Raw genomic sequence first — 27,156 nt, 5'->3', positions numbered from 1 at the left:
ATATGATGTTTGATGTGTGTGGAAGATGAGATAGAGATGAGAATGATTGATGCGAGTTGAGCGAGGCTTATGTACTGGATTAGGTGCTTGGTTTGGCAATTGTTTAGAATGAACATTCCTGTTTCACAGAATTCTCGAGACAAATTTTCACTGCTTCGTTACTTCCTCCCTTGTTGAATCAGTTTTGTTCAACATGTATTCAGTGATCAGTGCCTCAGAACATTACTTTAATGGCCACCGCTGAGAGAAACCTATTTATGAATCAATTGCACGTTCCTCTATTGATGTCTAAGTTGTGGGCTAGAAGTGTTATTTGCAGTTGAGATTTGTGGCTGTGAGCTTATTCCAGCAGAGAGAGCCTAGCACGTTCCTCAGTCGATTACAAAGCATGACATTCAAGAAGTTAATTACTCTATTACTATTATTTGATATCGTATCATGATTGAGCCACAGCTGGTGCACTTGCCCACGAGACAGAGTCATTCATTTTCATCAAAACCAACATCGCCGCCATTACGATACTCTTGGGCACATTGACACACTCTTGTCAATTCTCACGCGATAGAATTTTCATTGCAATGATCACACTGATTGATTGCTTGCCTGGATCTCTTGGTAGCGCGGCTAGGCTAATTCTGACGGGTGAGATGGAGGAACAGAAGCTTACGGTTCTTGAGATGTCAGTGGCCTGCATGATTACTTTGTTTGTATCTCTATTGCATATTAATTTCTTCCATTTGTATCTATGTAAATATTAATGCTTTCTATTCATATGTAAGATCTATTCTATAAATTCTAACATCTATCTATTTACCAAGTGAACTTCATCAAGTTCGGATTCAGAGCAATGGGGAGGAAAAAGTGACAGAAGATGACAGTTCCAAGAGGAAAGATTGCAACGAGCTCATCGATCCTCCATAAATACGGGAAGGCGTAGACACCACATATCATCAACGCTGTCACCGCAAGGCAAAAGATGAAGACATACTTGAAGCCCCCGATGATGATACTGATCTCTTGGAAGAAATTGGTGTCTTCCACCTCCTTCGACGTAGCGCCCCAGCTGATATCAATTGACAGCATGTGACACATGATTGCCTTGCAGACATGTATCGATATACCGCCCAGGAAAATGAACATGAGAGCCACCCACTTGAAGCATGTCCAGAGCTCCTTGAGCAAGCTGACCTGCTGAGAGCGGTATCGGATCAGCGCGAGGGTGATGTTTCCCGCTATAGAGAAGACAACCACAAGAGCAACCCAAACACGCCAACTGCTCATGTAGTAGTGATCAAGCTCTCCATTGAGCCATCCGATGAGGAAGTAGTTCAGCAGCGAGCCAATCCACGAATAACCAATGGCGTAGTATGTGCCGATGTAAGACATGATAGTGATCTTGGACCCAAGCGGCATATTCGACATGATGAAGCGTTTGAACAACGGTGTAAAGATACCATGTCTCCACCAGTCTTTGATAGGCCAGAAGAGAAGCTCGCTGCACCCATACGCATACTTTTCCCACCGGGCCAACTCATCGTAAACGGTGAGTGAAACACCCTCTTTGAAGCCGTCGCCGCAATAAGCCCCTAGGCGGATATGATAACCCAGTGTTTGCAACCGCAGAGAAATATCAAAGTCTTCTGAGACGTGAGACTCGGACCAGAACTTCTCATATGGTGTTGTGGCGTTTGGATCTTGCTCGCCGTTTATAATGCCACCGTCCTGCGACCCAACTTCTTGTAGCGCAGACCAGCGAATAAACGCATTATGCCCGACAAAGGGTGAGACATCGCCATTGGCTACTGCGTAGGTGATGGCCGTGTAGATGAGGTTGGTGAAAAATGTGATGCCGCTTTCGAAGTAGCTCGTCGTTACGTTCATGACGCCAGATGTGAACTGGAGGATCGCAACTTGGGGTGAGGCTTCGAGTTCGCTGACGGCGTCGATCAGACAGTCTTTCGGGACACGAGTGTCGGAGTCCACAAGCAGGAGATAGTCGCCGACTCTGATGTTGCCGCCTACCCACGCGCGGCCTAGTTCTTCAGAGAGGACTTCATCGAGGCACTTCTGATATGCTGCATCCTCGTCGACTTGTGTCCACTTCTCATGGCGGTCGATCTGCACCAGCTTGTCCTCCACCTTTAGGCTAATACCGAGTGCATAGTTCATGTTTGATGCTTTCTTGAACTTGCCGCGGCGTATGAACCTCTTGATACCTTCGCCGTTTACGTTGTGGCCTGGTCGAGCAACCCAGCCAATATTGTTCTCCTTATAGAACATGCGTCGTTCCTCGGCTTCTTCTTCTGACACCAGTTGCATACCATCATCGTTGATGAATATGCTAGCTGTGCCGCCGAAAGACTCATAGTTGCGGATGGCAGCAGATAGCGACTGTACTGTTGGACGAATTACGCCCTCGAGACCTTCTTTGTACACTGGGCATTGAATGGTGACATGAGGTAATAGTACTTTCGTCCCATCAAGGCGCTTCGTTCTCTTTGCGGAGTAAAACTTGGAATTAACTTTTAGTTGCGAGACAGGACCAATCATCTGAAAGATGGTAACGACAATAGCTTGACAGAAGAACTATTCCTAAGTCAGTAGAAGTCTCCAGCAGTTGCGGGGTGTTCTTACCAAGCTCAAGATAACCTGAGGAGGAGCTGTCACCAGGAGAAACAAACGATACCAGTGTCCCTCACTCGCAATCTCCACTGCCATCGAGCTACAACCAAGCCCTATGAGGCAGAGACAAATGGCAACTGTCAACCCGACGCCGACAGCGTTGAGGAGCGGTGTTGGACGCGGAGCATCGGAAGCGAATTCTAGATCAACATCTGCGACCACAGTCTCCTGCGATACTGCGTAGATATTGGTTTGCTGTACCTTTTCTGTGATGCTTGGGGCATGCGATGGGGCCACGGAATGTGATGGTGTGTTGAGTATAGTCGTCAGCAGTTCTATACTCCCCCGAAGCAGGACATTTACCCTAGTCTTTAGGTAGTCTTTCAAAGAAGGAGCGCCTACACGCCGTCTACGTTTCAGGACAGACCATTCCATTTCTGAAAAGAATGCGTCTTCGACGGAGTTCCTCGTCTCGAGGGTACAGTCTTGATCGCGTTCATTGCTTGAGAGACTTCTGATAGCGAACCAGGGATGGCCGAGATGGCGTTCCTTGTTACGCATAGCCCTCAACACCTGGATCAGTCAGTCTGAGATACAAACATTCTTAGAGGGGTGTATGCTTACGAATCTTCGCTCTTCTGGGGGTACGAGGTCGCACTTGGTCACTGCAGCGACGATGCGATTGCCCGTCACGTCAGCTGCTCGCGCGAGCCTCGGACCTTCTTGAGTGCTCATATCACTTGTTGCGTCAACGACAGATCTAACCTTTGTTAGTATTCTCCTGAGGACAGTAAGAGGTAAGACTGACAGGATGAGAGTGTTGGGTTGCCTGACGAGATCCATTATGAGAGATCTTGTTACCTCTTGTGTGTCATCAACTGCCGGGCCTATACATGTAAGCTTTGTTACTAGACATCTGGCATCAAGATGTCACTCACTAGATGATAGCCCAGGTGTATCGACGATTTCCATGTTGAAAAAGTCTGGACCTGAAATCTCAATGACAAGTACATTGCCGGATACTTGTTGTTCTTCCTGTTCCTTTTCGTCCGAGAATGCGGTTGCAATCTGCATGTGATTCGTTGCCTGCATAGTTATCCCGCAATTAGCAAAACGTGTGAGGGCATCGGGATAAAAGACTGCACGAACCTGATTCACAATTTGCGGAAGATTGACAGCAGCAAGATCACCCTCATAGTTCACCTCGAAACTCTGCAAATGGTCTGAAAGCTCCTCATTTTGTCCGTCGACTTTCCCTGGCCTTATCCGTGCCCTGAGCGTCGTCCCCGTTCGGTTGCTGTGCGTAAAGTAGGCATGGATAGGGAATTTCGTTGATGAGAGACGAGAGCCATGAAGAGAGAGACCAGAGAGAGCTTCGAACAAAGATGTCTTGCCAGAGCCTTTGTCTCCAATAATGGCTACCTAAGTATATACTGTTAGTATTCATCCTCGAAGCACTAGGTATGTGAGTGCTTACTACTGGGACGGGTGTTGAGGCGCCCAGTGACAGGCCAGTGACATGGCGAATCGACCCATTAATCACAGCCCCTGACATGCTGACTGATCGCCTACTCGTTCCAGAATCCATCATGTCTATCATTTCTCTCTTTGACCATCCCTCGCGTTAAAAGAGTGCATCAGTCTTTGTTATGTAGCAACGGCCTTCGGCAACGGGAGATCGGCAGACACCGCACTGCATGGCAATTGTCATGGTTACGCATACCCCCTCTTGACCAATTCGCCGACGAAAAAGAAAACCTTCGTTAGTTCTGATAGACCGAAACGAGCAGGAGTCAAAGACTTGTGATTGGTAGGGTCGTGGTACGCGAGTCGTGCACGCGGGCATATTTGTGCCGTTGGTAATCGCTGCATTCCACGGCAGATACAAAGTGGCTGAAACCGGAAGGTGTGCTGTGGATCGCACGAGACATATTTTCGACGAACAATGGTGTTACATCATGGCCTGATGAATTTAGTGTGATAGTGCCCTTTGTAATCGGAAGTGAGTGACATTCTTGGACACGGGCCCGGAGCTAAGAGACTACAGCAAAGGTGATTAGTTCCTCGTTATTTGCCAATGTCTAGATCTAGAGCCAGACGTTTATTCAAGTCTTACGTTCGTGGCTGAGAGCTTAAAATCACTACATAGAAATTCATACAACACGAAACACGCAACATGTCAAAGAAGCTGGTCACCCAGACGTTTTGGTATCTAATTCTATAGTCTAGCATATAAAGCAAGAAGCGGAAATAGTAGCCCAAGATAAGATACACGAGGCCGATTCACAACACCCAACGAGTCACTGTCCTCCGTTACTAACGACGGAACCACATACGTAGGCGTAGACGGCTTGGCAGCTGTCACATTAGGCTTGACAACATTGTCGCCCGGTATAACACCAGTCGCATCACCCCCAAGGTACCAACTTCCTATATCCGTCAACTGCCCATATGAATTAAGCATTGACACATTGTATCCGACATTCGACGTGAATGAGCGGAAAGACCCAAAGTACGAATAATGAGTTATGTTCCTAAACAACCACGTTAATCATCGTACTCATCAGGGATGAACATGACTTACTTGTTTCCGTCAAGATACTTGACCGACGTCTGGAAATAATCCTGCGTCGCAACCAAAGACGAAAAGTCCAGCGCAAACTCAGTGACCCAGATCTTCTTCCCCGGAAACACATCCAGCACACCAGCGATATGACTCGCCATACCATCAAAGCTTCCGTACCAATGTATAGGAATAAAGTCAAACGTGCAGTTCCCCTTGCAAGCCTCTACAAAGTCCGCAAGCCACGTAAACCCCGACGGCGCACCCGTCACCCCAGGCGCACCGAGCGAAACACCTAGTTTTCTCAACGGCTCAAGCTGCTTGATCCAGTACTTCGCTGCGTCTTTGGGCTTAATGTCACTGCCGCCGTTGGCCATTGAGTTATCTGGCTCGTTGAAGCCCATCACATACGTGATGTTTCGGCCGCCGATAATTTGCGCCGTGACGTTTTCTAGAAAGGAAGTGTCATCGAAGCCGTCGGGGGCGCCCCAGAGCATGGGGACGAACTGGAGGGAAGTGATGTTCTCGTAGACGGAGCTGGGGTACGGTTTGTAGTTGTAGTACCATGTTAGGTCGGAGTGTTTTTGGACCCAGACTTTATCGTCCTGGGGGAAGTCGGAGTTGGGGATGTAGATGAGGCCTCGTTTTGAGGAAGGGTAGAAGTTTTTGGATATGGCGATGCATGAGGATGTGAAGAGGGCCAGGGCCACGAGTGAGGATTGTAGGAACATCATTCTGAGGTGAAGATCAGCGAGGGATGAGGTTTGGGAAACGAATGGAGCGGGATCTGCGCAGCAGGACGTTCAACGGGTAAGGAGAGACTGTTGCAGAAAGTCAAGTCGTTTAGGTTCGTTTAGGTAGCCATGTTACAACTGCCGACAAGTCTTTGTGTCTACAGCATGATCCCACGCGTAAGTTCAAGTCGTTGCCGTTTGCGGCACAAACCGTGATATCCTCAGACCAACATCTGTTTACTGAGAACAATCCGAATCCCCGCTCTCGCAGCCCTGACTCGCGCACTCACAACAAACCACAAGCAAGTGCGGAACAGTCGGCCCGCTCAAATTCTCCTTGACCACAAAAAGGCGGGTCATCGTGTAATGCGATTGGCCAATTCCGCAATAGCGCTGTTTTTAGCTATTGGATTTCATGACATGCATGCCATCTCGCGTACCTTGCATTGTGAGAACTGATTATCGATGCCCGATACTCACTGCCGATCTGGGAGAAGCGATGTTTTCTTCATCCGATCATGTTGATTTTGGTCGCTGGAATGTGATTCCTCCCCTGCCAGGGAAGTGATTCGGCTCCGTCGGCCGAAAGGATTAATTGTGCGCTTTTAGGCTGTTTGCTTGAGTCACGGGGACTTGGTGACATGTTGTTGGTCTGTGTTCAAATGAATCTGGTTTGTGGCGCTGACTACGGGGATTTTTGGTAGGTCGCTACCCCGCGATGCATTTGATCGGCACTTTACACTCGATGTTTTGACCATGGAGAGGTCCGTGAATCAATTCTCAGGATCATATTTTGCTATTCTTGTAAACCGATTAATCATATTGTTGCGATAAATTCAAGTTCCAATCTTGACCGTTGTAACATCAGTGGAATTCTCACCTCCCAATATGTATGTTATGTCCGCTGTCACCGTGACTCAGACAGTGGGGGTCGACTCCCGCGGGCATTTGGTGACGTAGCCTACGTAAGTACGGAAGAGGCGTTATCAGTAATAAGTTGCTGTAGTGGACACGGCCAGATAAACGGTAGCCTTAAACGAAGCAGGGTTTTTAATTGGCATCATACCTCTATAGGACAAGCGCCGGGCTAGCCAAGTTTTTGACATATGCACTCTATTCCTCCAGATCCGCTTCAATGCTACATCGCTTAGCAGTGCCAAGGTATCGTGACCAAATAATCGAGGAGGCCCACCAACCAGCGGAGCATTCTCAATTTACGGAGGTTCGCACTCATGGACCTTTGGACGGATGCGAGTTTTGGGGGTTTGTTGGTTGGTTCTTGTTAAAAGTACCCTTCGGTCTGTCTACGGCGATAGAAGTTTTTGGAAAATGAAGGAATGTCGTAAGTTTCAAGGAAGGGGGGTGTACTTGAGTTTGAATGCAGATATGATTCAGTCTGGCGTGTGAGCCTTGGATATTATCAAGGAAAGCCGGTACTGTAGAAATTTGCTAATTTTGATGGTTTCTACTTGTGAAAGTAACATATCCTTGATTCTTATATGCCTGGCAATAACCATGCTGCCCATGATGCCAAGCACATCCTGCACATCTAGCGCCCTGCCTTGTCATTCCTGTCTCGGGTAATACACTGGATATTGCAAGTCTCTGCCACTATGTCGAGTACTGCCATTAGATCCTCTGGATCATACATCGCCTCTACAAGCCATGCCAACTCCACGGAAGACTTGGTCAGACCGAGCCTCGCAGCTCAAAGCTCAACAGAGTCTTCACTCAAGAAGAGATTCCCCCAGCGTCCCTACTTCCATTCCCGCCGAGTGAAAAAGGGCACTGTCGAGAGACCATACCTCGCGGTAAAGGACCCTCGCGCCATATGGATCACAATCATCCCAGCTTTCGGCATCGCTGTCGGACTGTTAGCAATAGGACTTCTGACATGGAGTGGCTATAAGTCAGTTGATAAACATCAATACTGCACAGTCTTTACGGATGACTTTTCGAATGGCTTCAACTCTACGATATGGAATAAGCAGGTAGAGGTCGGAGGATACGGGTACGTTGAAACTCCCCGCCTGGCGATGGTGACAAGTACTAACAAGCATGTCCGACTCTAGAAACGGCGAGTTTTCGCTGACGACAGACACGGATGAAAACGTCTTCGTCCGCGACGGTCAACTCATCATCAAACCCACCCTCCAAACCGACAAATACCTCTCCGAAACAACAAAGATAAACCTCACAGCCCACGGAACCTGCTCCGCCACAACAACCCAAGACTGCGTTCAAGTCGCAAACCTCACCGCCGGCGAAATCGTTGCGCCCGTGAAATCCGGCAGGATTACAACCAAGAACTTTGGCGTCATCCGTTACGGCCGCGTCGAGATCGTCGCTAAGCTGGCAGCGGGAGATTGGCTCCTCTCTCAGCTCATGATGTTTCCAGCAAAGGACTACTACGGCGCGTGGCCTGCGTCTGGCGAGATCGATATCGGGATGGTGAGGGGGAATAATTACACTTATGATAATGGGCGCGGGAACCAGCAGGTTTCGACGCAGTTGCACTGGGGGCTGGATACCTCCACTGATCGGTGGCAGAGCACTTCTGGGGCGAGAAATACGCTACGCACGACATTCCATAAAGACTTTCATACCTTTGGACTGGAGTGGTCGGACAAGTATCTCTTCACATGGCTAGACCACCGCATCGCACAAGTCACGTACGTCAAGTTCAATCACCCATTCTACCAGCACGGCGGTTTCCATCAAGCCCTTCTCAACGGGTCCCAGATCTCCAATCCGTGGACCGGCCCTGGCACCAGCAACGCGACGCCCTTTGATCGGCCGTTCTACCTGATCATTGCGCTGGCTGTTGGGGGAACGTCGGGTTGGTTTCCGGATGATGTGGATGGTAAGCCGTGGGTGAACGATGCGAATTCCCCGAGGACGGATTTCTGGAAGGCCAAGGATAAGTGGTATCCGACGTGGGAAAAGCATGATGGCGGGGAGATGGCGATTAAGAGGGTTTCTATGTGGCAGCAGTGTGATCGTGCTGCTACTGACTTGTCACATTTCACATCGAGTTAGATCAAGATGTTTAATTAATTATTTCCTCCATGCACAACTTGTACTACTTAATTGACCGACGCGTACGTAAAGTGCTTGGTAAGTAAGTCCTTTGTAGTTCTAATCACGGTACAATCGATGCCGCAATTTCGCGCAAGGTGTCGAGGCTCAAGGGTTGTCATTATTAACCGTGGAACACTTCTTTAGGTGGACAAGTTTGACATGGTCAAATGGCTATCCTGCAAATTGATGGCGGGCCCACCTCGCTTATCTTATCGGCCTGAGGCTTAGGCACTGGCTGGAAAACCGACGGGAAGCGCCATGACGTTCGTTCACATTGATTCACGCTCCACATTGGCGGCCCCATCAACACAACTATTGCATTTTGCTTTACGTTCTGGATTCTTCTTCTGTGATATTTCTTTTCCTTACTTCAACTTCACTTTTCTTAGAAAAACATCAAGCAGACCATTTGACCAGCCTCAGCTGCCATCGACTTATAAATTGCGTGCTTTACCAAGAACGCCGATTGCTTTCATCTGTAACCCGGAACCGTTGATGCGCCATGGGAAAACGTAACATCTTGAACCTAAGCGATGAAGAGATTAAGCTAAATTATCCTAAGTTTGGGGCGCCCTTTTATGAGTTTAGACTAACAGTCTTCCTAAGTTCAGACGATTTACACATTCAAGACCAGGATGTCAGCTAGATACTTCGAGATCGTCACATCTGCGAGTGCATTTCACATCCGAATCAAGACTGAGCAGAGAAGCGATGGGGCGCTTTGCGTCGAGGACCTCCAAGTCTCTGGCAGTAACTGGGGCCGTCGCTCAGACAAGAAGAAAAACACAGCCTGAAACCCCTCATAATCATTGTTAACTTGTCATTCACGCCTCACCATGGCCGCGATTATGGACCCAAACCTCGAGCTTTACAGGAGTGTATTACACCTTGAGCCCAAAGATCGCCGCCAACGCATACAACATCTTCCGAGAGAGGAGTTGATCAGAGTCAAGACTCTAGTTGAAAGGGAGCGATGGACCCGACGTCTTGAGGAAGCGGTCGCAGGCCGGGATCTTGTTGAGCTGGCTCTTACTAATCCTCTGGAGATTGAGAAGAACCCACCTCTCCAAAAGGCCCTACTTGGACGAGCCTGCTATCCTGATGACGAGAGCAACATGGTGAGGAGGATTACGAAAGGTCTGAGCAAGCATGGCGAGTCTCTTATCACCAGTGTTGCAGGCTTTGATGGTATTCCATATCCTGCTATAACTAAGGACGCTTGGGTCTTGGTCTATTGCGACTTGTTCTATGTTGATGGCAACAATATGACGTTGGATGAAGTGTACAGGTCACGGTTTCAAGAAGACGCGCTGCAGACTCGAAGTGAGCAGGCTAGAGAGGTCGCCCGACGCAGCGAAATGAAAGCGGCTCGCAGGAATGCTAAGTGGTTGATTCCTGCCCTTGAGCAACTCTCTGATAATGAATTGTCTCAGTCAGAGTACGACTTCAGCGACACCTTACATGAGATCTGGAAGCAGGTATCCCACAAGCCACCAAACTGGGTTCAGCATATACTCAATGTCCAACAGCCGTGGCGGTTCACCTATTACAAAACACAAGAAGTCGAAGAGATGTATGGCCATACATGGAAGGACACGTGGGTCATGGTCATTGATATGCCCCGGCTATCGTGGCCGAGTATTCATTGCCAAGGGAGGGCAGATGAGCTCATGGCGTTGAAAACAGAAGATTGGGCTACTCCGCCTACGTATGAAGGCTTGAACAAAGAAGATGCCTTTCGCAAGTAAGTGGTGGGGAGCAGTTGGACGATACATCGTACTGATCGTTTGACAGACATTTCAGTGAGCACAGAAAATCTCTCTCGTCCCCTGGAATGTTACAGAATACATTTATCGTTATTCCAATTGAGCTAATTCCTAATGATCCCGACGATGAAGAGTTGGATCCCTGCTGGGTCTGGGCATATGATGCGGATTTGGATAGGGATTCAGACGAAACTATGTTTAACGGCGAGAAATATAGAGGCCGCGTAAAGTACCTATTGTTGCACTCGGAGCTTGGTTTTATGCCGCGCGTTGGGAGGGCGGGGGCGTAAGTCTTCGAGATATGTGGCTCAAGGCGCAGACACACCAGGACAATTTGTGGATTTGCGATTCAAAGGAACTGGAGGAGTGGGATCATGAGCCATATGTCTAATATGAGACCCAGTTAGACATGAGAGCATTGAATGCAAGAGACTGTTGTCACCAGTTGATCATGCTTCAGGAATGAGGCAAGATGAGTGAGTGATGGAAGTATCAGCCGGCAACCAATACTGTCATTCTAACCTTAAGATAAGGGAGAGTGTGGATAGATATTGTATAAGGGCGGTCTCTTTTGTATTGAATGCTTTCATAACTGCCAAGTCTAATAGTATGTGACAAGGTAAGAGTGACGACCCCAGGAGCCAAGCAGCACGAAAAAGGAAGCTTTAATGTTCTTAGCTAGCTACAACATTCTTAGTCTTGGTTGTAAAGACCTCTGCCACTCCTTTTCCACCACAAATATCTCCAAGCTGACCGCTACAAGCTACATTGCATTCATCCATACTAGTCGTCTTAGCTCCTGGTGTCATTTCCCTTCCGCAAGTGCAGAGATTGCCCTCCCAGAGAGCAAAGAAGTCGGATTTCTTGGTCACAGTGCACAGACTTGCGCACGCATCGACAGACATCTCATCAGAAGACTCTATAGTGTCGCCACCTGTGGTACCACGTATGGCTTGCTTGCTCCACGAGTAGCAACCAAGACTCTCGTACTGAATACGTAACATATCTTGATCGCCAAACACTTCGATAGCATCCTTACCGCCGCAGACGTTTGTGGTGTTACCGTTACAGTGCATGTTGCATTTGGAATCGTCAATGATCTGACTATCCATACGAAGCTGATTGTCGCAGAAACACGAGTCGCCGTTCTGGATTCCCCAGACGGTCCAGCCACGTTGCAAACAGTAGGACTGACAAGCTACGATGGACATGGGCTTGACGTGCTGCGCGTCGGCTAGAGTCAGGACAGAGCGATTCGTCGTGTCCGCCGCACGGGCAAAGCATCCGAAGCGATGGAAAGGAGGAACTGGCTGAGGCTTCGCCGCGAAAGCTCCCTTCGTTGGACCGACACAGTAAGTTCGGCCTGGGACAAGATCGGTGGTACAAGTACCCTCCGAAACTGAAGGGTTGGCTTGTACAAAGAGGGGAAGACTGATGTGATACTGGACCAGAACTACAGCGCAGGTATCTCCCTTTTGAACGGTATACCATCGGCCACAGTCTTTGATGGTCTTATCAGCCAGAGTCGCTCCACTGGGTGGTGAAACAGCCTTGTCAGCATACTCAGAATATGCCGGGTCTGAGTTGGTGGTGTTCACGTCGTGCTCGTACTTGCCACCAAGCGGTGTAATGCAAATGACTCGACCGAGAGTCTCGGTGCCGTCCTGAAGATTGTTGCAAAGTGGATGGACCCAAGGGTTCAAAGAGCGAATGTCTCCCTGATCAAGTCCTGTGACTGCGGCGACAGACATGCAGCTGTCGCCCTTCTCGAGCGTAAAGGTGTTGCACTGGAGCGGTAGACACAGATTAACCCCTTCGACGATGTTGGTGCAGTTGATAATACCGGGGTTACCCATGAATAATGCTGCTGAAGAGACGCTGTACTTGGTGGCTAAAGAGTCGCAGGTATCGCCAGCCTTGGTGGTGTACGTGACTTCAGAGAGACAGAAGGCGGGCTCGGAAGGCTCTGGGGGGAAAGGCGAATCTTTGGCGGCGGTGGGTTGATTCGACAGTGAGCAACGCTTCACTGCTTGCTTCAGAGCACTCTCAAAGAAAGAATTTCGGTTGTAATACGAGAAGGGACTAGCCTGCATCATCTTGAGTCGACCGACGTAGCAGTCGGAACAGAGTTCGTTGGTTGGCATCTTGTCGATACTGTTGACAACGGTGAACTTGTTGATGATATCTGAATAGACGTTAGAATAGAAACAAATAGATTGAGATGTTCAAGTTGCTTACCATTGCAGTATTTTCCAGTCTTGTCTGTTTGACATGTCTCGTTGATACCTTGTGAAACAAAAGACCCCAAGACACCGGCACCAGCACCATTATGCCACGTCGCATTACCGCAGTAGGTATCGACGGCTGATCGCCAATCTGAGATAGCCTGTGCACAGCCCTTGTCGCAAACAGACTCGACGTCAACCTCCCTAGGGAGAACTCCGTGGTATGAAGCCGTTGTCCACTCCTCTGTATAGTTGTCACAACGTATAAGAGATGTAAGAGCATTCTGACACGCCTCGGGGAAACGATCAATGTCAAGCGTCTTCTCAGTATGGATCCTGTAGCCTTCAAAAGTACGCTGGCCGGTGATATTCTTGGAACCTCCAAGCCAGGCCAGAATCGAAGAAGCGAAGCCGTTTCTGTTTGGCTTGCCCAGCGTGGGAACTCCGTTGAGGGGACTGACCATCTCGATACTGCCGAGCGTGACGAGATTCTGAACCCAGATATCATAGCTCTGCTCCGTATAGAAGATCTTGTCCTGGCAGTCGTGCCTCCCAGAGTTGAGACATGTCTGATCGTAACGGTTGAAGAAGGAGTAAAGACCGGCACTCAGAACGTGGACTGCCGACGAGTCAATGATACGTAGAGCCCAGGCCATAGCACAAGACTTGGAGGTCTTGGTACAGTTGTGGAACTCAGGATCGTTAGGGAAAGCGCCTGGTTTGAAAGGCGCCGGTGCTTCTGGAAAAGACTGGAAGTAGGGAGTTTCGGTCTGAATCAGGCCCATCACAACATTCTGAGCACTAGATAGTTGGTATTGGTATAGTATGCAGTGTTCAACTGATGTACCCCATAGCCATGTTGGACCCTGGCTCTCGATGAGCATCCCTCGACCAACGTAGATGTCAACTTGGGTCTGGTCGGCAGTATCGAAATCATGATCTGCTGTCCACATCCAGACGTTCTCAAAATAACCAGAAGAGTCGGGGGTCAGGTGAAGCATAAGAGACGCGGCGACACAGTTTGGATTGACCTTGCCAGATAGCTTGGGGCAGTCCTTGACTGTGAGATCTGTTCCCGCGGCGCCTCCAACTCTGAAGTGGGTATCTAGAACAGAATGTTAGCCGAGATATTCAAGCACTTCGTTATAGGAAATGAAACGTACCCCATAGACCTGCCGAGCCTTGGCCAGACTCGTGTACATTCCACTCCATCATGATGGCACCAGCCGTAGCTCCCTTGACCGTCATCATCATGTTTTGGATCTCGACAACACCGACCTGGCCTGGAAGGCCTACACGAACAGCGACACGAGGCTTGAGGGCGTCGGCAAATTTGGAGCCAGTAGCCATGATCTGAGGCCAAGCCTGCCCGATAACCCGAGAACCAACTGGAATTTCAACGGTGTCTGTGATGATATATACACCAAATGGAACATATACAATCGCAGACATGTTGGCGGCAGCCGAAAAGAGGTGTTTCAGAACAGCTGTGTCATCAGTCTTGCCATCACCCTTGGCACCGTACGCCTTCGCATCGAGAATCTGACTGAAGCCTAGGTCGTCATACTTTGGACGGCGCCTAGTGAAGAACTGCTTTCGTCCTCCAGTGACGAGAGAGTCGTTTCTCACTGGGCTGTCGAGATTGGCGCCATTGTGGAAGGCCGTTGTACCGTTGGCGCTGGTGACTCTGCCGAAACCCCAAGTGTCGACATTCACAGTTCCTTTACCGCCCCGAAGAAGGACTTGGTTCTTGAAAGTGTCTTGAACGATTGTGTCGACGTTGTAGAAGCCAGAATTACTGAGTAGCAAAGCGGTGGAGTTGTCGGACATGACAGAGGTTGAGACTGCGACTTTGACGTAATGGAAGCGTAGGTCGGTCAAGTGAAGAGAGCCGATTCCCTGACCAGTACTCATAGGCTAGATTATTAGTATCTATCTGTAAGCGAGGTTATAGTCAAGAGAGCTTACCCCTCCTGCGCCACCAACAATGGTAAGACCGGTGTTGCAGTTGTCAACGACAATGTTCTGCATGGTCCATCCCCAATCCCAATGGATCTGAATAGCTGTCTCGGCCTCTTCGAAGTAAAGACCACTGGCCGTGAACTGTTGATTGCCCATGTACGCTCTAGTAATCCAAATGTTAGTGAAGAGGGATCAAAGTCGTGTAGACTGGTTTAATCAACTCACCCGAACTTTCCTCCGACGAAGTATAAGTCGGAAAGGAAGCCACCGCTACCGTTCTCCATGTAGATACCCTGCAGTTACCGTCAGCTAATTGCTATTGCCAAAGCTTCGTGGAAGCACTTACCTGCTGCGTTGTCTTGGGATCATCCTTGAACTTTGTCATGTAAAAGTGGATGTTCTCGAGTGAAGTACCTTGCGCAACTTGCCAGTGAATCGCACAGACTTGCGCGTTTGCAGGTGTTGGGCGGACATCAATGATGAAGTTGCGGACACTCCGAAGAAAGTTGTTCTGATTCAGGTACCTAGAGATCCATGTTAGCTTGTGACGCACTTGCCTGTAGGAAATATTACCATTCAGAGGTCTCTCCTGTATAAACCTGTGTATTTGGTCAAACTCGATGAATTGATAAAAACACCTCTTGCACTTACGTTGGAAGTGATAACACCAAGACCGACGAAACTCGGTGCCGCGATGATGGTCGGAAGGTCAAGTGGCTGTACTTGTGAGATAGGTCGGTAGCGAATGAGCCAAGTACATAACTTACATTGCCAATCATTTCAGTGTTGTAGTACTGGATGATAGAAGAACTGACTTTGTATGTACCTGGAGGGAAGTATACAGTTGCTGGGTAGATTGTGCTTCCTGTACATTTGCCGCCACCACATCGACCACCACTAGAGATGGCTTTGTTAATAGCATCCGTATCGTCAGCAACTCCATCGCCTATCTCGCGGTTAGAAGAATACATGCAGCTCACAGGCTCAATCTATGTTGAGGTCCACTTACCTTTGGCACCAAAGTCTTTGACATCGCGCCAGACTTGATATCCAGACGGAGCAAAGGGGCTAGAACCTCTCTGAGAGATAGTAGCCATCCACCAGTCTGAGCTGGCCCTCTTGTACAGGTCCTTGTCCTTGTCAACTACATGTTCAGGGACATCAGTATCATTTTCACTGTATCGAAATGCAGACGGCGGCTCGAGGACAGGCTTGATCAATCCTGAGTCGTATTGAAGCATGGGAGGCATCATATTGGTGTCATTGTTCTTGTACAAGAAGGTGTCCTTCAAGTGCTGAACGTCGGCTGCGTAGCCACCGTCGAGGTCGTTGGAGGATGGCTTCCAGTTCTCTGAAAGAAGGCGGGCAGCCTTGATGAGTTCCTCAGGAACGGAATAGCGAAGATCTTTAGACGTTCCATTTCCTGAATCTCTTGCATTGAGTGACTTTGAAGTACCGTTGCGATAATCAAGCGGTGGAGGTGCCTTCTCAGTCTTTCTAAGCTCTGTAGAGTTGAGCACTTCCAGACGGTTTGGGCGAGGGTTGGCAATGATGGCGCGGTTGGCATGGGCCATGGCAGCCTGACCAGCGGCCAAAAGCTTCCGTGCAGCATCAAGGCCCGAGTTGTCGTGAGATGAGCTGTTGGAGGCGCGTTTATGGTGAGAATGCAAATGAGAGTGATGATGGCCCACGGAAAGGACCGAAAAGGGCATGTAAAGCAACAATAAAAAGAATCGTAACCACATCGTGAGATAGTTTTGAAGAACGAATGGCAGATTTTGGCTATATTCTCATGTAAAGAAGAGCCTTGTAGGGTGAATAAGGACCAAGATTAAAGCAGGTAACCTTGAACTACCTCTAGAGCGAGACGTCAGGGATACGGAGCTTGGGCAATGCTACGCGGAGATTTCCCCTTGCGAACATCCCGAGTAGGTCACCGACTGACTTTTGCAAAAGGTCCAAGTGTCCAAGTGGAAGATTCAGTTGCCGAATTATCACCTCGGATGCATTCCGTTCTCCAGAATTGTCCCTTGACTCTCGGCTCCCGCCGTACTTTGCAGGGTTTCTACGTGAGGATACGGAGAAGGGTGGATCAGGACGTGCATCAAAAGTGGATGAGCTGAAAGAATTTTGGCCCTGGACCCTGAGAATCCAAACCCAATTAGGCTGCCAAGACTGAATAGCATACAGAACCAACACAGTTTACCATCCAAAAAGGAGTTTGTCCTATTATAACATCCGACTGCCTACTGCTTTAAAATTAAGGGTCCATAAACGGCCCGGGCCTTGGCAGAAAAGACCGCTCTTACCGCCGGATCAACCTCGTTGAGTCTGTTTCAAGTTAGAATACGAGCCAGAGTCCAAGTCAGCCGTGAAGCGAGGCCAGTGATATGACAAAAAGTGGCTCGTTGTTGGCGGAGAGTCTCAAAGGGAAATCTCCGAAATACCAACAAACTCCGATGGACCGAACTGCATGTGAACAAGGAAGCTTCTATCTTTTCGACTTCAAGTCGCCCAACAGATTGCATGCCCTGATCGTGTTACTGGCTTTTTAGTTTACCAACTACAATCATTGTTGCTTCAATCTACGATCATCCGTCACCCGACCAGACTGGTCAATATTCTGGCAACCATGACGTTGACGAAACGTTCTTACCGGCTTTTAACGCTGTTATTTTTCACTACTCTACTCTTCTCAGTCGCTGTATCTGCAGCCGAATGCAGCAAGACGAAGCTCTGTGCAACTGGTTGCTGTAGTAGTGCAGGCTACTGCGGTACTACAAAGGACCATTGCGGCAAAGGCTGTCTGAGCACTTGCGACTTCAAGCTCGAGTGCGACAAGAGCAACCCGTGCAAAGGCAATGCATGCTGTTCCAAGTATGGTCACTGTGGACTAGGCCCAGACTGTAAGTGCAACTGTTGTGATGGCCATATCGTATTGTTAACCTTAGCAAGTTTGTGGAAAGGACTGCGTTGCTGGCTGTGACGCCAAGGGTGAGTGTGATCCAGGCGGCTTTGGCTCAAAGTTTGCCAACCATACCAAGTGTCCACTCAATGTCTGTTGTTCGAAGCATGGGTAAGTTGATACAGACGGCTTGCAGTTGCCTCGAAGCTAACATCACCAGTTATTGTGGCACTACCAAGGATTTCTGCGGGAAAAAGACGGTCAATCGCCCATCTTGCTCTGCTAAAGGTCCTATGCATAGAGTAGTTGGCTACATCGAAGGATGGGCTTCTACCAGATCCTGCGACAAATATAGCCCCTCCAACATCCCAGACGGAGTTTATACCCACATCAACTTCGCTTTTGCCAGCATCGACCCTAAGACCTTCGAAGTCGTTCCCGCATCTAGCAAAGACCCTCAACTATACCGTGAATTAGTGAGCAAAAAGAAGAATGACCCTAATTTAAAGGTTTTTATCGCCATTGGGGGTTGGGCCTTCAATGACCCAGGTCCGACTATTACAACCTTCTCTGACATTGCTCGTTCTGATGCGAACACGAGGGCTTTCATTAAATCGCTCATCTCCTTTATGTCTACTTATGACTTTGATGGTGTTGATATTGACTGGGAATATCCCGCTGCTGATGATCGTGAAGGACGAGAGGAAGATTTCGATAATCTTCCCAAGTTCCTCAGCAAGATCAAGAGTGCGCTGAAACAAAGCGGTGGTCGTAGCGGTCTCAGTATCGCTATTCCTGCATCATACTGGTATCTTCAGCACTTCGATCTTGAGAAGATCTCAAAGTACGTCGACCACTTCAATGTCATGACCTATGACTTCCATGGCGCTTGGGACACTCCAAAGTCATGGCTCGGTAACCATCTCAACTCTCACACCAATTTGACGGAGATCAAGGATGCCTTTGACCTTCTTTGGCGTAATAATGTCGACCCTGATCAAGTCAACATGGGACTCGCATTCTATGCACGCACCTTCACTGTCTCCAGCACCGGCTGCATGTCTCCTGGCTGTCTCTTCGATGCCGGTGGTCCTGCAGAGCCTTGTACTGACGCTGTTGGTGTCATGTCCAACCCCGAAATCATGCGCAAGCTTGGCGGCAAGATTGGTTCGGGGGACCTGGACAAGACTGCAGCCATCAAGACTCTCAAGTTTGGTAGTACGTGGTTGACCTACGACGATGTCGATACCTGGAAGCTCAAGCTGGATTTTGCTCGCAGTCAATGTCTTGGAGGTGCCATGGTCTGGGCTATCAGCCAAGACACTTCGGATGGCAAGTTCTCCAAGCAACTGCAGGAGGCTACCGGCTACAAGTCTAAGGGTGTATCAACGTTCAACAGAACTACATCTCTCGGTGGTGGCGTCTTTATTGAGACCAGCGAAAGCGAAGCCAACAGTGATGTTAGCGGTGTTCAATGCAAATGGACCAATTGTCAGAAAAGGGGTAAGGGTTGCGCTGAAAATTGGAGCGCGGTTGAAAACCAATCTTCTGAAAAGTTGACGGACCTCATGACTGATGATACTGGATGTGATGACGACGAGGAGCGAACATTCTGTTGCCCGGACGGAGTCAAGCATCCGACCTGCGAGTGGCAATTCTACAATGTTGGACACTGCATCCCTGGGTGTGGCCCAACGTCAGGGTTCGAAGTTGCCTCGTCCAAGAGATCGTGCAGTAGCGGGTATGCTCAAACCGCGTGCTGCAAGGGCGACACGAAAGGTCTAGATGTCTACCGCCAGTACAAGTGGTATGAGTCGGAGACAGACTGCGCCAGGGATAAAGGCGATAAGCCATGTGGATGGGACGCTCACTACGACTCACTCCTCGTTGAAAGCTGGGATGGTAGTGGTGACCAGACCTGCTATGACAAAAAGGGGCACAGAGGAAAGAGACCCTTCTGTGAAAACACCAGAGACGAAGACAACCCACACTTCAGCAACTGCTACTGGTCTGACGATTACAGATTGGGTGTCACCGAGACAGTCACGACAGGGACCTGCCGTAGCAGCTGCCCAAATGGCAAGGTCAAGGTGGCCCTGAACTCCAAAGACAACGACTGCGGGAAAGGCACCTCGGCCTATTGCTGCGATGTCACAGCGTCCTACGACGACAGAGATATCGACCAGGACAACTTGGAAGACTTGATCAAAGAATGGGTCAAGAGTCCAACGTGTCCCAATATCAAATTCTCTGACTTCGAAAAGGGCAAGCTCTCGTCGCGCTCTTTGGATGCCATGGCCTTGGGTCCTGATGGGCAGTTGCTTGACATGACTAAACGAGAGAGCCTTCATAAGATGTCAGCGGGAATGGCCATGGTACTTGTAGTCCAACAAGTTATGCAGGCTCAAAAGGACTCTCGCGCGACCAGGGAGTATCGGGCGCTGCTGGACAAAAACTTGCCCAAGAAATGGAAGCATCTTGTCAGCGCCACCTTCGCGGGGACGCTTCTTCTCCTCAAAGACACAGTCTCGACTTTGGAAGTAGCCTGGATCTGGGTCTGCGGTATTGATGAAGAGGAGGAATGGGAAGAAAGAAAGGCTGAGGCCAATTCAACTCACATAGCGCTGAATGGGACCTACTGCTCCATCCCATCGCTCGACGCTTACGATCCCTCGTCGCTTCAAGATCCACGCGACAAGCCAGACGACGATGACCTCGAAAAGATCTTCGGACCTATTGGTCCTCTTGGCCCTAATGGAAAATTTACATGGCCATTCAGTGAGATGCAATGGCCATCCGAATGGACCGAGAAGAGTCTTGACAAGAGAGGATCTGGCAAGAGGCGTGAATTCTTCCCTATGTGTCCAGATATGACAACCAAGTGGTTAATCACGTCAGAACCATACCCTAATGGAGACAATGGAGACTTCTTCGCAAAGAAAACCGGCGATAACAAGAGGTATTGGGTTGACAACATCGGCGGTGATTGTGTTAATGCCATTGTGAGGGATGAAGGCACCCCTCTACCCGACCCCCTCCCTGCCAAATGGGTTTGTGAGTAGCAAGGGCCCTCTCTGATCCATCTTTCCCCAGACATGCTGACCAGATGCAAACAGCTGAACATATTATCGAGCTCCAGACGGTCCAAATGTTCATGGAATACACAATGGGCGTCCGAAATAAACTTCACGGCAAGCCAAGTTCTTCCGGGCTTATCAAGGAAACACCGTACAACACAAATTCTCAATCGCATCTATCTTGTGGCGTTTGGATCAATGACTTCCAGTATGGGTTTTTGGCATGGAACAACAGACATAAGGACACTCCACAGACATCTTTGTTCAAACTACTGGGCTCAACTTCCAACGCCAAGTACATGGTTAATTGCGAGTCCAAGTTCAACGGCTTGAAGGGCTCGGTAGGTTCTTTTCTCTTTTAACTTGGCTTGTGCTTTCATTTTTCTAACTTATCAATCCATAGCTTTGGGAATTCGATGAGCCTGTCGGTCCGAGGAACTGGAGAGATAATTACTCTGCCACCGACGACGATACTGTCAAACACGCTATGGAACAGCTGATGCTGGTAAGTTAACATATTGATTGGTTGTGAAGCTAGATGCGCGGCATACTGACACGCTTGCCAGGTTGAACAAATCTTTCCTTATCTCAGAAGGCAAGACATAAACGACAAGCTCAAGGCCGCCAATAAAGAAGTGATAGCATTGCTAGACGAATTTGAGACCCTCTACCGAACGACACATAACGCTGGGGCTTTGGGTCTATCCAACATGTGGCGCAACTTCATGACTGAGCTACTGGAAAAGATGCAAAAATGGGCCAAAACATGGTTGGAGTACCGGATCGAGATACTCAGGGAAAACATAGAAGGTGAGTACAGAAGTAGGGTAGCGCATACTGCTCTGCAGTTGGTGGGTACGCCAGCTCATGCGGCCGCTGTCGTTGCCCAGAACACAATGCACGCCCACTGGTTCTCGATCGTCCTGCATCAGAACAGTTACGCTGGCCTGGTTGATCAATTCCAGCCCAGTATTTTCAAAGAGTAGTTTCCAGTCTTTTGTACATAGAGTACATAGAGTACATGGTCATCAGCTTTGCGTGCTGCCTCTCAGGCACAGTCATTAGTCTAGGTAGTCTAGAAATTCGGAGACGAGTAGGCAAGAATTTTCTGGCCTGATTGAATGGAGTACGTACAAAAGTGGGTAATGGAAAATTGAATCAAATTCACCATCAATGCATGCATGAGTCAGAACTTCCTATTTGCCTAGGCATTGATCCACATCACATGGTGGGGTTTTTATCCACTGAAATAAAACCTCCCCATCTCTCACAATTCACTCACTCACGCACTCATAGCCTCATCTATACCAACACGGCACGGCTAAGCGCCCTGTTCATCACCAAAATGGACCCGAATTTGGAGCTCTATAGGAGCTTGATGCATCTTTCATCAACCGCGCGCAGTCAACGTTTCCAGCATCTTCCCCCAGAGGAATACGCCAGGGTCAGGGTAATCGGCGAAAGAGAGCTGGAGGCCCAGAAGCTGGAGGAACTCATTGCAGGCCGGGACCTCGTCCAAGTGGCCTTGAATGATCCCTCCCAGATTATTGCCTGTACACCGCTGAAATATGCCCTGCTTGGCCGAACCACCTACCAGTACGACGAGGACAGGATGGTTGAACACATCACCAACGACGTCGCAAGAGCGAGTTCGACCTTGGTCAGTTACATCGCACATTTTGATCAAAGCCCTCAGCCTTTACGCCTAGATGCCTGGAAGCTAGTCTATTGCGACGTGTATTATGTCGATGGAGGCAGTGCTACACTACAGGAGATCTACGAAGAACGCCTTCGAGAAGAAGACCTCCAAACCTCTGCCGCCCGGGCCAGAGAGCTTGTGCGTTGTAATACACTCAGGAAAGCTCGGAGGAATGCTAAATGGATGATTCCTGCTATCGAACGTTTTTCAGATGAGGTACAAGCACAAGTGGATCGGGAATACAGGCAATCTATGGAACCCTTCTTACAGCTTTGCCAAGACGAGCGAATGAGGGAAACCATCTTGGCACCGCAGGGATACGACAAGACCCTGGAACGAATCTGGAAGCGGGTATCTCCGGCGCCGCCAGCTTGGATACAGAAGATTCTCGAAGCTCAACAACAGTTTGGTTTTGTCTACTATATGGCCAGAGAGGTCGAGCAGAAGCATGGCTATGACTGGCGCTCAGTCTGGGGTGGAATTAACGAACACTCTCTGCCACATAGAGTAACCTGGCACAGTATCCATTGCCAAGGCAGAGACAACTGGTTGGCGTTGCATCGGTTAGAAACTGAGAAGTGGCCTACGTTTAATCCTAACGAGAGCATGGCAGAAGATGACGACTTGCGAAAGTAAGTTAAAATATGCCTATAGTAAAGAATTCATGTACTAACTATGCAACAGACACTTCCAAGAATACAGAGAAGAGAATGACGATCTTCTGCCTTCGGGAATTCTACGGAATACCTTTATCGCCATTCCTATTGAATTGGTTTCCGAGGAAAATTGCAAGCGCACACAAGGTGAACTTCTTGATCCTTACTGGGTTTGGGCATATGACGCAGACTGGGATAGTTCGGAAGAAGAAACCGTCTTTGAAGGGGAGAAGTACCAAGGTCGTGTCAAGGTGGCTATTTGGTCGCTTAACTCCTGGTTCTATGCTGCTCGCTGGGAAGGAGTGAGTCTCCGGGACATGTGGCTCAAAGCGCAGCAGCATCCTGATAAGTGCTGGATCTGTTATACAAAGGAATTAGAAGAGTGGGATCACGAGCCATATGTTTAGCTTTGGGCTCGTGGAGGACCGGGTTTTAATTATACTCGAGTTATTACTCAGACAGGTAGGCAGGCATCTCTAAGTATCCATAGACTTTGGTTATATAACTCAGCAAAACTGTTTTCTTTTTTTATAAAAGGATTAAACCAAAACGTTTGATCTTGCAGCACACGTTGATTATTGGCTACCTTGCTTGATTGGCAACCTCTTGCTATAGTTATGACAGAAGACTAGATTAATCATATTAAATGCCCAAATAGGCAAACGCACTCTTGAATGTACCTATTTTGGTGCTTATATCATCGCTGGTTGACGATTGAAGATTCACCATGTTCCAGTTCAACAGAAGGTTACCCGATACCTAGTCGGCCATATCATCATTCCTCACGTGATCGGTCACGTGCATTGAGTGCGGAGCTGTACCTTGAAAACTCGTATCCATTCACCTGCCTGCTACTCTTGGTCTTGCAATGAATAAGCATCGACAACCAGCCATGGTAAACTATTCCATGATCATTGGTTCGGAGTGAAGCTAATTGTAATTGACAGGAGGTTCAGCCATTTAATCAAGAAGCCTTTGACGCCGCCGCGATAGAAGAGAGTACTGATGAAATCAAGGGCACTGGTCAAACCATACACTGGACCAATTGTGATCGTGCGTTCCAGAAGAAATGTCAAGGCGGCGTTTGGCTGGGCATGCCTAAGGAGGGAGGTTGGGTGAAGGTCGACCCGGGCCTTTCTGTTTATTTTATCCGGGGTTCGAAAGGCGAGGTCAGAACGGCGGATGGGGCATAAGCTCAATTGATGAAGAGGTTTATTTGCAGGGGCCTTCACTCGTTTACTTCTATGGTTTCTATTCAAAGTCAATTCATCGGCTCCAAAAGTCCAACAGTGTCAATGGCTTCATGGGTGATGATCTATGTCTTTTTGACGTGATCCGTTACATGGTAATTGACTCCAAGGCCAACCTTATGGCGACTTCACGACGCCCTCACTTCATTTTATCTCGATAACTTTGCTGAATGATAGCGACTTTCTCCTTTGCGCAGATGAACCGAGACAAGATCCAGACACGACATCTCTATCGGCTAGGTTGGGAACCCTGCGGCTGCCAACCTAGGAGCGGCTGAATGCGCGCAACGTCAATATGGACCATCCCCGTCATACTCTCAATGACATGGATATAAATATCTCTCAACACTTGCTTCAATGTAGTTATGATAAGCTTTATGCACTATATGTAGTCCATTGTACAAAACGGTTTAGCTTCAGGAACAGCGATCACGATGGCATGCAAAAATGATCTTGGTTAGTGCAGATCATGCAGATGGTGTGAAGCTAAGTTTTGCCACAAATGGCTCCGAACTGCGGAGCGTCAAGCCCAGAAACAACCCAAGACAGATAGGTCAGCACTCTTTTCATTGTCAAGAACAATTGAGCAGGCGGAGAGACAAGAAAAAAAGGTAAGAGTCAAAGACCGGCAAAATTAGATGGAGCGGGAAACTGGGTCAACGCATTGTTAAAGATCACTTGAATCGAGGGCTACAACATCGAGGTGCGAGGTGTGCCAAGAAGTCAAGACGAGGAATGGTTGGTCAATCGCCAAGCGCTAAGCCAATCCTGATGCTTCAGGGAATGACCACCAGCGAATCCACTAAAGGGCCCTGTAACTAGGTGCACTGTTGAGCGCCGGTTGGGTTGGCTGTTCATTGAAAATGACATTACTGACTGCACAGCAATTGAGATCAGTTACCAACGCTCCCGACATGAACATAGCTTCAATACAGCGATAGAATCCAGTCAGCCAACAAGCTCTCATGTAGTCTTTTATGTCCAACTGAAAGTCTGGACCAAGCGACGTCGCTCAACTGCATCAGTCCATCAAAAGGGGAAGAAGTTCCTGAGCGACGGGCAGCGACTCAGGCAACGACAAAAGGGCAAACAGGTTGCGGGACATCTGGAGCTTATCATAAATAACTTTTACATTGTCCATCCAGGTCTTATGTCAAGAAGACAGCTTTGTCACGACCATAGACATTTGCAGATTCAGTGCGTTGTCTTAACTGTGTGATCTGTTCCCAGGTTTGCGTTCTGGTCTTGTGCTGCTACCGGGATCTGCGACAGAATAACGATGTCGAGGGCCATTCTAACTCTACATTATGTGTGATAGAGAGGCAACCTTAGACAGCTCGGTAGTTCGTGAGTTCTTTTAACAATTGAGCATTGAAATTTACACCAAGGGCATTGCGATGGGATCATTTCAACCATTATATGTGGTTGAGCTGAAAGGAGTAGATAAGGGTTGATCTTTCCGGGCCGGTTGGCATCTTCTACGAATCTACTTCGAGTGGAGGAGAGACGCCCAATCCAAGCCAGGACATCGATCGCCTACTGAGTCTTGAACTCCCCTGCACTGCCACCTGAAGCACTATGGATATATTTGAGAAGCGTAGTGGAAGTAACAAAGACGTCTCTTTTCATATTACCCTCACGGTCGACGCGTTGTTCATAAGCCGGCACACACAGTCACTTCGGGCAGATGGACCCCCAGATGATGCGCTGAGAAGCATGCAGCTTAATCGCTGGGAGATGAGAGGCGGAATCTGTTACAAAACAGAATGCTTTGTGGGAAGTTTTGCGCAGGGACTCGATCCAGAAGAAATCATAATGCCGATGAAGCAAATATAGAGGTTCAGCACCTTAAGGATACAACGTAGACTTGTTGACAGGAGCCGCTGTTCGCAAACCAGGTGCTGGATGATCCCCTGAGGGCTTCTCGCGATTTCGTTCTACACTTCCAAGGTATTGGTATTGGTGCTTGGGCACTTCGCGTTTACTGAGCGATTGGAGATGAGGATGAGCGGATGGTAGAGGTATCGGGAAAGAGGGTGACATCTTCGTGGTATTGTGATGTCGCTCCAAGGTTTGGATTCATTTCGGTGGAGGATACTGCTTGAACATCAGAGGTCAGTCATGTTCGCAGTTGTCAGATGGAAAAGGATGGCGGCTGGCCTACATAGAGGTTCCAGTAAACATACTGACTCTTTGTTCACCACCTGGGCGTTTGTTCTTCAGCTTCTCAACGATGAGAGGGCTGGCTTGTTCGTTCTCGACATCATCATGTTCCACCTCTAGCGGACAACAACAAGCGGTTCTCGAGTACATCGTAAAGCAATGGCTGAACAAAAAGTAGTGAAAATTGGGCTTTTTGGTTGAGACCTTTGGTGCTTTGTCGAAGTGACGCAGCCATCTCCGACTGACGAGTATATTTGGGGGCTCAAGACTTCGCCGGAGAGTGCATTTAGCTTCGGTTGCATCCTCTTCCGCGTACACCAGAACCTCTATGAAGAGTACCGCCTGGGTAGTCTCGGTGGCTTCAGTTCTCAACTTTAGGGAAGGGGCCTACTAAAGCTGCCAGTTCCTGACAGTGTCAAAGCTCGCTAAGCAATCCAATCTGGTCCTGACAGT

At 48.7% G+C, this 27,156-nt stretch overlaps 7 protein-coding genes across 7 annotated transcripts; 4 read left to right on the top strand and 3 right to left on the bottom strand.

Annotated features, from left to right (window-relative positions):
* Window positions 1–810: 810 nt before the first annotated feature.
* J7337_011206 (uncharacterized protein) lies at window positions 811–4,177 on the bottom strand (the record flags this gene model as incomplete). Its single annotated transcript, XM_044828755.1, has 8 exons — window positions 811–2,586; window positions 2,635–2,877; window positions 2,986–3,195; window positions 3,247–3,382; window positions 3,431–3,509; window positions 3,561–3,708; window positions 3,772–4,044; window positions 4,100–4,177. 8 exons carry the CDS (start codon window positions 4,175–4,177, stop codon window positions 811–813), a joined length of 2,943 nt encoding a protein of 980 aa, XP_044677309.1.
* Window positions 4,178–5,202: 1,025 nt separating this feature from the next.
* On the bottom strand, window positions 5,203–5,919 carry J7337_011205 (uncharacterized protein; the record flags this gene model as incomplete). Its single annotated transcript, XM_044828754.1, has 1 exon — window positions 5,203–5,919. The coding sequence occupies one exon, from the start codon at window positions 5,917–5,919 to the stop codon at window positions 5,203–5,205; it is 717 nt and encodes a 238-aa protein (XP_044677308.1).
* A 1,613-nt stretch (window positions 5,920–7,532) lies between these two features.
* On the top strand, window positions 7,533–8,958 carry J7337_011204 (uncharacterized protein; the record flags this gene model as incomplete). The annotated part of the gene is made up of 2 exons (XM_044828753.1): window positions 7,533–7,930; window positions 7,992–8,958. 2 exons carry the CDS (start codon window positions 7,533–7,535, stop codon window positions 8,956–8,958), a joined length of 1,365 nt encoding a protein of 454 aa, XP_044677307.1.
* Window positions 8,959–9,836: 878 nt separating this feature from the next.
* J7337_011203 (uncharacterized protein) lies at window positions 9,837–10,748 on the top strand (the record flags this gene model as incomplete). The annotated part of the gene is made up of 1 exon (XM_044828752.1): window positions 9,837–10,748. The coding sequence occupies one exon, from the start codon at window positions 9,837–9,839 to the stop codon at window positions 10,746–10,748; it is 912 nt and encodes a 303-aa protein (XP_044677306.1).
* Window positions 10,749–11,440: 692 nt separating this feature from the next.
* On the bottom strand, window positions 11,441–16,527 carry J7337_011202 (uncharacterized protein; the record flags this gene model as incomplete). The annotated part of the gene is made up of 9 exons (XM_044828751.1): window positions 11,441–12,951; window positions 13,005–14,096; window positions 14,155–14,908; window positions 14,960–15,116; window positions 15,179–15,246; window positions 15,300–15,464; window positions 15,605–15,670; window positions 15,721–15,899; window positions 15,963–16,527. The coding sequence occupies 9 exons, from the start codon at window positions 16,525–16,527 to the stop codon at window positions 11,441–11,443; spliced, it is 4,557 nt and encodes a 1,518-aa protein (XP_044677305.1).
* Window positions 16,528–18,007: 1,480 nt separating this feature from the next.
* J7337_011201 (uncharacterized protein) lies at window positions 18,008–21,921 on the top strand (the record flags this gene model as incomplete). Its single annotated transcript, XM_044828750.1, has 5 exons — window positions 18,008–18,029; window positions 18,231–20,908; window positions 20,998–21,276; window positions 21,339–21,440; window positions 21,502–21,921. The coding sequence occupies 5 exons, from the start codon at window positions 18,008–18,010 to the stop codon at window positions 21,919–21,921; spliced, it is 3,501 nt and encodes a 1,166-aa protein (XP_044677304.1).
* Window positions 21,922–22,280: 359 nt separating this feature from the next.
* J7337_011200 (uncharacterized protein) lies at window positions 22,281–23,697 on the top strand (the record flags this gene model as incomplete). Its single annotated transcript, XM_044828749.1, has 2 exons — window positions 22,281–23,266; window positions 23,319–23,697. 2 exons carry the CDS (start codon window positions 22,281–22,283, stop codon window positions 23,695–23,697), a joined length of 1,365 nt encoding a protein of 454 aa, XP_044677303.1.
* Window positions 23,698–27,156: the final 3,459 nt, after the last annotated feature.

Source organism: Fusarium musae, chromosome 8 (assembly GCF_019915245.1).
Source record: "Fusarium musae strain F31 chromosome 8, whole genome shotgun sequence".
In the NCBI taxonomy this organism is placed as follows: Eukaryota; Fungi; Ascomycota; class Sordariomycetes; order Hypocreales; family Nectriaceae; genus Fusarium; species Fusarium musae.
The sequence above is the reverse complement of the archived record's forward strand: the minus strand, read 5'-3'. Positions and strand labels throughout refer to the sequence as shown.